This window comes from Nipponia nippon, unplaced genomic scaffold, assembly GCF_047370975.1.
Source record: "Nipponia nippon isolate SJK-2023a ecotype South Korea unplaced genomic scaffold, ASM4737097v1 scaffold_2, whole genome shotgun sequence".
In the NCBI taxonomy this organism is placed as follows: domain Eukaryota; kingdom Metazoa; phylum Chordata; class Aves; order Pelecaniformes; family Threskiornithidae; genus Nipponia; species Nipponia nippon.
In genome coordinates this window covers 107,747,054-107,756,681 of record NW_028262336.1, presented here as the reverse complement: position 1 = coordinate 107,756,681, position 9,628 = coordinate 107,747,054, and the positions used below count along the sequence as shown (strand labels likewise).

At 45.9% G+C, this 9,628-nt stretch overlaps 1 protein-coding gene across 1 annotated transcript in view; it reads right to left on the bottom strand.

Moving 5' to 3' along the window:
* Positions 1-4,906: 4,906 nt before the first annotated feature.
* The window catches only part of KATNAL1 (katanin catalytic subunit A1 like 1), a 44,171-nt gene continuing 39,449 nt past the window's right edge, over positions 4,907-9,628 (bottom strand). The window contains exon 12 of the mRNA XM_087759550.1: positions 4,907-8,578. Within this exon, the coding sequence (XP_087615676.1) occupies positions 8,380-8,578 (199 nt within the window). The 3' untranslated portion in view covers positions 4,907-8,379. The remainder of the gene's footprint in view (positions 8,579-9,628) is intronic.

The window sequence follows — 9,628 nt, the reverse complement described above, 5'->3', positions numbered from 1 at the left end:
CTGGAGCTTGTTAGCTGGTCCCAAATCGCTTCTTCCCCTTTGTCTGGGCAGCATCCAATCATCCCCAGAAATGCTGTGGTCTCAAACCGTGTGGGTGCACCTAGCTGCATCCTCTGTGAACAAAATACCCAAATCTTTTCTCTTGCCATCGCCTGGAGAGCTCCCCCCCCCTTCCCTGTGTATCCCACTGCCTACCATCGTCTCAGTTATCTAACGAGCCCTAGTTGCTGTGCAACCACAATATACCTAAGCCTTCTGCCCTCCTGTAGGTTATACAACCAAATACTCGGTTTATTTGCTTGATTACAGCAACATGCCATGATGGCAATTTCTTTTTTTCCTTGCCTTACTGGGTGACTTGCTGTGTGCGGCTTATAGACCCATCGTATACACTTCTGGTGATCTGTGTTAAAAAACCAAACAGGCTCAGGTGGAAAGAAAGGTTGCTGAAGAAGATCCGTCTTAGAAAAGAGACCAAAGGAGCTTGTACAGTCTAACAAAGCACAAGGTGTTGCTTTGTATGATGATTCTATAAATACAGTCAGGCATGTAGGATAAATACCAGTGAGTAGGAACTATTTGTTAGAAGACGACATTAGCACAAGATCAGATGGATATAAATCAGGCGTGAACTTATTTAGAGTGGAAACTAGTAGAAAGTTTCCAAATCATCTGTGAGAACACAGAACATCTGGATATGCCACAGAGCTGGAAAAAGCCTCCCTGGGTCACTGGCTGCGGCAGGCTCCACTCCATCTTAAAACTGATTAGTTTTTCATTTGTTCCTTTGTTTTAAAATGGGTTTCCTGCTCTTCTCCCATCCACGTCCGTATCTCATACCTGGGGGAGTGCTTTTCCCTCTCCTCACCAACGATCTCCCTTGCCCGGAGCGGGTGGGCAGACAGGGACGCAGCCCAGCATGCCGTCCTGCCCCACCACTGCCTGACCTCCTCCTCCAGCATCTCCCCGCCGAGGCTGTTTGCTCTCACACACTTCGCTTGGGGTTGCGTCTTGCAAAAGCACAGCTGCCTTGGCGGGTGAAGGAGGTGAGCGCCGACGGGGCGCCAAGCATTTGCTTAAACTGGGCGGGTTCCCAGTTTAAATAAATCTAAATTCGCAGGATCTAGAGCGGGAGGCTGACCCAGCAGTGCCGCCGCCGGTGTGCTGCTGGCAGCCCCACCAGCCGAGGGGCCGGCCGCCTGCCCTGCTCCCCTGAGCTGAGGCATGGGGATCCATCAGGCAGGGGAGGAGCACATGAATCACAGCTCTCAGCTCCTTGGCGAGGGGAAAGGAGCCCAGTCCCCCAGCACCATGGTAGAAATGTCTAATTAGATACAACAGAGGGATAGATATGCATACTCAGGGATCTTTCTACTAAGCATAAATTAAGGAAAGCCAAATATTTATTTTAAATGGCTGTGCCATATGCTGATGAAAAGCTAATCTGCACAGAAAAAAGCACACTGTAAATAAACTCCCCAGAAGCACCTCACATCCACTGAGCTTCATCTTTCTGAGCAAACTAACAAGAAGAAAATAAAATCAACAGCATCCATTATAGACTCCCTTCCATAAGAAATTCAGGCAAGCTTAGGATGACATGGGCCAGTGCTTTTCAAACTATCATCTGCAGCCCCCCAGAGCACCACAGGCTGTTTGTTAAGGGCCTGCAGAAGGTATTCAGGAAAAACAAACTTGCTGTGTTTAATTCACAATACAGGGATCTTTGGCCTCAGTAGAAAAAATGCTAGGGGGCTGCAAATCAAAAGTAACTGAAAAAAGCTATTGTATGCTTTAGGATCAGGCACTGGGAGTCGGAGGGGCAGTTTTGTCTCCTCCAGTGACCCCAGGACCTTGGGTGAGTGACTTCACCTCCACCTCTCTCCTCATCCTTCTACCACCTCAACTCCCCGTAAGCATTTGCAGCATCTCTTCTCGTGCACCCGAACGGTACCCAGCACAGCAGAGCCCCAGGACCCTACAGAAACACATCACTATTAATTAACATCCCCTTATTCTTCTAGCCCTCCAAAAACACTCTGGCCTCAGCATATCCCAAAGTTTGAAGACATTTCCAGATGGGAAGCAAGCTATTAGGAAGTCAAATTTGATTACATAAAAGGCAGTTTTTGTAGTGGCTGTAACAAACCGGCCCTGGAGATTGGCATGTTTTTAAGAAGCAAGGCTGGGCGGCGAAACCTGTCGGCAGCGCGTGCAGTTGGCTTCCTTTGTTCACCGAGCCACTTCCACCCCCTTACATACGTTCTCCTCACTGGCAAAGATGCAAAGAGCACCATTTTTATCAACATGTATATTGCAGTGTTGTCAGCAGCTCCTTAAGGTTATTCCTTTCTTCTTCTCCATTATATTTATAAACCCTGTGCAGAGTTGCTATGGTTTCTGTTACCGCCAGTCCAATTGGTATTCAGTGCAGTTCCTCTCACCTTCACCATTTGGGTGACCTTTACTTCACAAGGAAGATCTCACGCCATCAGCCCGTTCAATTAGATGTCACACAACACGCTGTGCAAGAACACCAACCGCTAAGCAGAAGAGGGCTCTGTGGAACCAATTCATCTGCAAAGGCTGTCTGAGAGACGGATAAACAATGGTAATTATTTCAAAACAAATTGGAACCAGAAAGTGCAACCCAGCAGTGCCACTGCTAGACAGAAAGGAAAGCCACAAAAAGAAGAAATTTCAGCTCCCAGCGTCTTGGGTACTCCGGTATCTTCCTCCAGGCAAATATTTTTCTACCTTTCTTGCTCTCTAAAGTCAAGTTCAAAAAACTCTTACTTTCAAGACAGTTTCTTTTACATCAGTTGAACAACTTATGCAAGGGACTGCTCACGAATGGGAGCAACACAGTTGTAATCTGGTAGTAACAACTTCTCTTTGCCAAACTAATATTCTAAATATTATATTTAAGCGCCTTTGCACAAAGCTACACTACTTACTGTACAGCCAGCCAGCCAAGCAGGATGCATGACGCTTTCCTCCAAAAGCAAGCGTGCTGGGAATGGGCTCAGCAGCTTCATGTACCAACCAGATCATGGGGTCTCCGAAACCCTAACCCAGACACCGAACAAAAAACCCGTGGCTTCCCCCTAACTCAGAGAAAAATGTTCCTACTACAACAAAGAAGTCACAAACACACAAAAGCCAGAAAATCGAGCTTGGACATGATATGACCACGCAGGAGGAATGGGAACATCCCCACACTTTGCCTCCTCCTAACAAAGCCAGAACTTTCCTTGTGGCAGTTCCTTGGCTATCGAAGTAAGTGTTCTTGCACTGGGCAAGCAGGCTAGCCAAGACATCTCATCCCATACCCTTTTAATGCTCGTTGGGGCCTTCTAAAGAAGAGGAAAATGGCCTGGATCTTTCCAAGACACCTAGGTGCCGACATGTGCGGGAGCATGGCGCTTTAGCTGATCAAAAGACAGCTCTGTATTGCACAAAAGGAGCTCCTCTATTATAGCTACTGACGAACCGTATAGGCAGTAAGTGGGTCAGAAGAACAGGTCACAGCCAGCCTACAAAACCAGGCTGGCTTAGAGAGGGAGGTAATTTGAGGGTCAAATGCCCGTGCTGTGGGAGGTAGGAACATCACTTGCCGCTGCAGCTCTGTTAGCTATGGTTCGTGGGGAAGTTGGGCTCTGAAACAAGGGTGGCTGAGGCATCCGCAGCCATGGCCAAGCTTTTGCACAGCCCTCTCATGAAACACTTAATGCGAGCAGGGAAAAAGACTGGGTGCCACATTCTCTGAATCGAAGCATCTCTCTGCCTTTGCCATCACCAGCACGGGTGGCTTTACACAGTCTGCGTTATTCCATCAGAGGGCTGCCGAGAGGACCCCTGCCCGGCACGGCAGCGGCCTGCAGCGGCAGCGTAGCTCGGTGGGCGGCTGGCACGGAGCGGGCCCCGCTGCCGCCATGGTGCTGACACCCGCTTACAGCGGCGTGTTGCTCTGCTCTCCCAGCCTCCCTGCTCGCTCCCCGGTAGCACTTCCACCAGTTCATGTTCTTATCTGTCACTATAGATCTGAGAAAATTGTCAGTCCATGAACTGATTCAGGGTAGTTTATTCCACAAACAGACAAAAAAATTTTCACTATTTCCTCTGCTGCTTCCGCGTCCCTGTGCCTGGGCCGTACAGCTCAGTCTTTGCTCACTTGATGGAGGACTTCTTTACAGCACACAGGCTCCTTCATCTTTAGCATGATCACAAGAAGTCAGTGCACCTTTGCTGTTTCACAGTCTCTTTTAAACTGGGGTGAGCTGAACTTTCTATGCAAAGATTTGACCTCTCCTGAAATCCCTTGATCAGCAATTTCCCTTGCTCGCTCTTTCATGCTTGAGGCATTATGAAACACTGGAAACTACACATACTTTCATAAGGAAGTTAGTGAGAAAATTCAAATAATCAACTCAGTCCCAAGAGACTTAGGGTCTCTTTCCAAGTTTGAAAGCTCTTTGCTAACAGAAGTTTTGCTCTTGAAAGTCGTCTGGTTAGCAGGCAGCTGATGATATAGCTTCTCTGGAGCCTGATTATACTTCCAGCCCAGGGGCAAGTAATAAAAAGCCTGCCCGGCTCTGTGAGGTCTGAATCAGGTGCTAACACTGAACATCTGCTGGGGCCTCTGCTCTCCTCTCCCCCACCCTCCTTCCACACGCGGGGCATGGGAGCGTTCCCCATTTTATAGCTTGTGGCAATGAAAGGCCAGTTTAAGGGGGAAAGCATTGCTGACAGTGTTATCCAAAAAACACAGACTCTGCTTTAACTGCTCTTCGTCCAGGGCTTTGGTGAATCCAACACCACCGTGGCATGCTGAAAAAATCTGCATTGTGTGGCAGCCTTTGGAAACGCTTACCAGCAAAGCACTCACAGCCCAACCCGAGCGAGACAGACTCTACAAGTACATTTATTACTTCATACAACCAGATTGCTTATTGTACAAAAATTAACAGTGCCACCCAAGAGGGCCTTCACAGATCTTTAGAAAGAGACATGTAAACACAGCTTTAAAACATGGTTTTTATGTAATTTAGGTAGAAACTGCTGAAGCACCATATATTGGGTGCGTATATATACACATACACACGTGTGTGTGCGTAGCTCCGTACAGACACAGACCGAACAAATCGGCGCAGCAGGCTGTGATATGCTCATACGTCGCGCTCTGAGGAACCCAACATTCCCCCAGCGGGACACGAATTGGACTTACGCGGAGCCGTAAGCTCATCCTTAGGGCCTCGAGTAGCTGCCGCTGTTGGCCCAGCCTTCCTTCCCTGGTTGCTCCTTGCTGCACTCCGCCGCTGGCTCCCCTCCTGAGTTAATAACCCGATCGCCAAGCCCACCTAGGTGAGTGCACCAGAGTGACTTGGTAAAGACGTAAGGGTCAGCATAGAGGGTCAGATCCCCATCCTGACAAGTCTCAGCAGGGAAGGGAGAGTCTCTGTCATGTGCGGTGACTGATCTAGCAGGGCCCAATACGTAATGCTGGGGCACAACCATCGTACATCTACAGCCTGGAAACTTTCACTTTTCTGTTCTGCAGCAGTAAAGGATGAATGGACCTGTACAGGAAAACCATATTTGGGGTAGAAATCATGACCTTTAGAGAAAAAGACCACAGCACCTGAATAATTCCTACTAGAGGGAATGCCCAGTACAGTGAATTTTGCTTAACGCCAAGAGGGAAGTTTAATGCCTTAAGGTAAAAGATTCATCAAAGAGCTAAGGAATGACATTTTTGCTAAATGCTTTCATCAGCAGGAAGGGCACTGCTGCTTGCAATATGAAACTGAGAAAACTGGTACTCAGACCTTTCTAAGCAGCAACTGCTGAATCCCAGCACTGCTCTTAGGCAGCTGAACAGGGTAAGTTATTGGCATTCATGTCTATTCCCTTCTAGATCTTGCTTGTGTAGACTAAGCTCCTTGGGCAGCAATGGCCTCTCTAGTGAGAGACCCTGAAGCGCTAATCTGGCATTGGCCACAAAAGATTCGCGTAGCTTTACTAATTTCTATTGCAGTAAAACAAACAAACAAACAAAAGAGTAAGGGCTGCAGCCTACAGCTTTTGTAAGGAAGAAATGACAGACTGCAGCAATGTTTTCAAAGCTTTCTCTATTCTATAAAGTCCAGTTATTCCCTGGGAGCAAGAGACTAGCCCTACTAGGAATTTATCCAAAAATTATAAAGAGTCAACACGGCTTCTACTTGTTCACCTTGCAATGCAGAGAGAACTGTTCCTTTTAGTCTGACAGACGCAGGTATGGTGAATCCCACGGGCTCTACTGTGCAGTTAGTGCAAACCGGTCAGGAAAGAAGCAACTGGAGCTTTTATTCTCCCTGTAGGTAAAGAGGGTAAAAGCTGATGTTCTTCCTGCACTAACCTCCCTGTCCAGGAGTGTAACAGGGCCTAACTCTAGCCAGTGGAGATGCTCTGTCCTTTGAAAGATATCAACAGCAGCTGTTATCTCAACCAGTCTGGGAGCCCTAGAAGGTATTTTTCTGGAGTGCCACATGGTTACACACTTCTAAAGCCCCAACTGAGTTTCATGTCAAATGCGAGATTGATCGAACCTCCACGGTGTTCCTCCATGCAAATTGGGACAGCTCTTTAAAATGACAGGATCAATCCGAGATGTGATCTTCACATACAAAGAAAGAAAAAAAAAAAAAAGGAATACTGACAGACAAAACAGCAATGGTAGAACTGCTTTAAAAGTCACTCACATAATCAGATAGATGCTGCAGAGCTGTCATGCATGTATCCTGACAGTCCTTGCTATTGAACAGTAGACACGCTTGAGCAGCATTCACCTTAGTGGTTCACATGTCATGGCCCAAAAGACCACTGTGCTGAATTACTGACATTATCGGGAACTTCCAAGAATGAGCAAGAAGGAGGAAATAAGGATATATTCTCATTCAAGAGGAGGTGTTATCTGTTTCTTACTACACTTTGCCACATACGGCTACGCCACTAGGAGTCTCAGCAGAGAGCTTAAGGGCAGAATACCTACTGAACTGCACAGCAACTCACATCCACCAAGACACTTCGGGCCTAGCTCACAAAATCACCAAAAATTTGAGAGCTTGCATATTCCTCTGTAAGTTTAACCCCTCCTTCTCATTCCTACCATGGGAAACCTTCATATGTCAGACTTGCAGCCTGTGTCTGTGAAAAGCTTCTATAGTCAGCATGACAGCCATATTCTAGAGAGAGGATTTCTCATGCCAGGGTTTATAACCCAACCCTTCTCATCCCTGCACTTGTACGTGGGAAGAAACAGATAAGACCATAAATAAGATCGTACAGATTATTTTCCCCTAAATCAATAACATTTATACATTTTTAAGAAATCTTCATTAAAAAAAAAAAGTATGAACAGTTCTGTAACATAAACAGGTGCAAATTCCATTGTCTGTTAAAGCTAGGAAAGAGTTCATGTCTAATCAGTGGAAGTCCACAGCTATGTGTTTTAAGGACAGCCTTGTGTTTTACAGTCAGCCTTGATATTAGTGTCTTTACTGTATTAAACTCTTGGTACTTAAATAATAATAATATCTAGACAGCATAGACAAAGTATAGGATAATACATACGCATAAAAGTGCAAGATGTAACTTAAGTCAAAGTGTCTACTGGTCAAACTGGTACAAACTATGTTCAGGGATCAAGCATAAACCGGACTAAGAGCAATCAAGGCCCTTTTCTTTTCCTCTCATTTCCATCAGAAGTCGGCACAGGTAACATCAACCCAGACTGAGGCGACATCGATTCCAAATGGGTGTAACTGAGAGGAGAGCCGAGCCCATGTCTTGATGGAAAACTGATCCTTATTTCCTCTGTGTAATGCCAATTAATCCACAGGCTTTGCTCTGAATATCCGAGAAGAGGGAGAGAGAACAGTAACTTCGATGCCACATTCAAGGGAGGCAGAGTCAGCAGCTCAACAGAAATGTAGTGCTTAAGAGCAGGGGGTACAGCGAGCCCTTGTTAGCTCCTCCGGAGTCACATCCCCCAGCTGATATTATTGATTCCAGCCATGAAAGATGACTATGAGGAGGTTAAGTAACACTGCTCTTCATTGGAAAAGTAAAAATATTATCCTCACAAGTATTATTTTCTCCTTCCTGTTTGTCTTATTTTACTGTTTCAGAGAGAAAATATCTTTTACAATATCAGTTCATTATTGTGTTCATTCCCTTTAAAGGCAAATGGAGTTTAAAAGATCTTGTCACCAGAAGGGGGTGGGATGGGGGCAGAGGCAGACCTTTTATTAAACCTTTAAAAAGATTTCTAACTCATTTTGCAAATGAAAACACCAAAAGCCATAACACTCTAGCAAAGGAGAGCTGTCACTGAGATTAAGCAGATCCAAACTCCACCATCCATTTTTCGTACTTCTCCAGGTCTGCAGCAGAAACAGATTTGGAGATTTTCTTCAGAGCCAGCTCAAAGTCCCCCTTGGTAACCGGCATCTGAAGCTCCTCTTTAGAAAGTGCACGAATCTCTTCTGGAGTTAAGCCGTTAATACGTCGTCTCATTGCCATTAAAGAGGCATCCCTGGAAATACAGGACAATGTATGGGAGCTAATCACTAGCAGCATGCGCTGTAAGCCTATGAATTTTGATTGTATTCTCTTGCTAGAAACCACTGGCAGAAACACTTAAGAGAGCATTTATTTACCACAGAAGATGCGGTTCACATCTTTCTTAGCTTCCACGTTCCCAGATCACTACATTAATTCAACATAAAGAATGCATTGGCACCAAAACCCATTTAAGCATATGGTAAATGTGCAGAGATAATTAAAACTATAAAACTGAAAACCTTTTACAATGATTCATAGAGATGAAATTTTACAACTTCAGTGCAGGAAAAGGCAGGGTAGGAGACGAACTGCACTCAAAGACTTTTTTTTTTTTTTTTTTTTAAAGTAGTCTGGATTTTGCACCCCATCCCCTTAGATTTCAACCTTCTCCCCAGCGTGTAGCCCAAACTGACAGTCAGCAAGCATTTGGAGTGCAGCCCAGATCTGTTGCCTGCTCACACATAGCACCCGACTCTGTAAAGGGCAGAGCAGGAGGCATCAGACACTAGCACCACGTGGCCCTGCAGGGCTGAGGCCACTGGTGCCCATGGCTCCTCATGCTCTACCTGCTCCACGACTCCTCTCCAGCTTGGATGCTGTCAGCGTGGCCCACTGGCATGGAGAACACCGCTCATTTCTCACACCACAGCCCACATGCAGTCTGAAATTACATTCTCTCTTTCCCCAGGTTCTTCCCAGCAAGGGATAACACAGGCCTCAAGGAGAAAAGGTAATTTTACTATTGCACTGTATGACACACACCAAGTTTTCAAAACCATGGAGTCATTTCACAATTTCAGCAAAGCAGCAGGGGAAGAAAAAAAGTCCCAAGCCATGTTCTTAAAGGATCAGTTTCTCTTGGCAGGGATCCTAACATTGTAAGGGACGTAGACCTCCTACCGATAAGTTTTTCCAAATACCTATCCTCCACCAGAAAAGCCTCATTTGTCAGAAAATGAAACAAATTGTGGGAACAGGAGGGAAATAAATTCAATACTAATGCTATAAACTATCTGTGTCA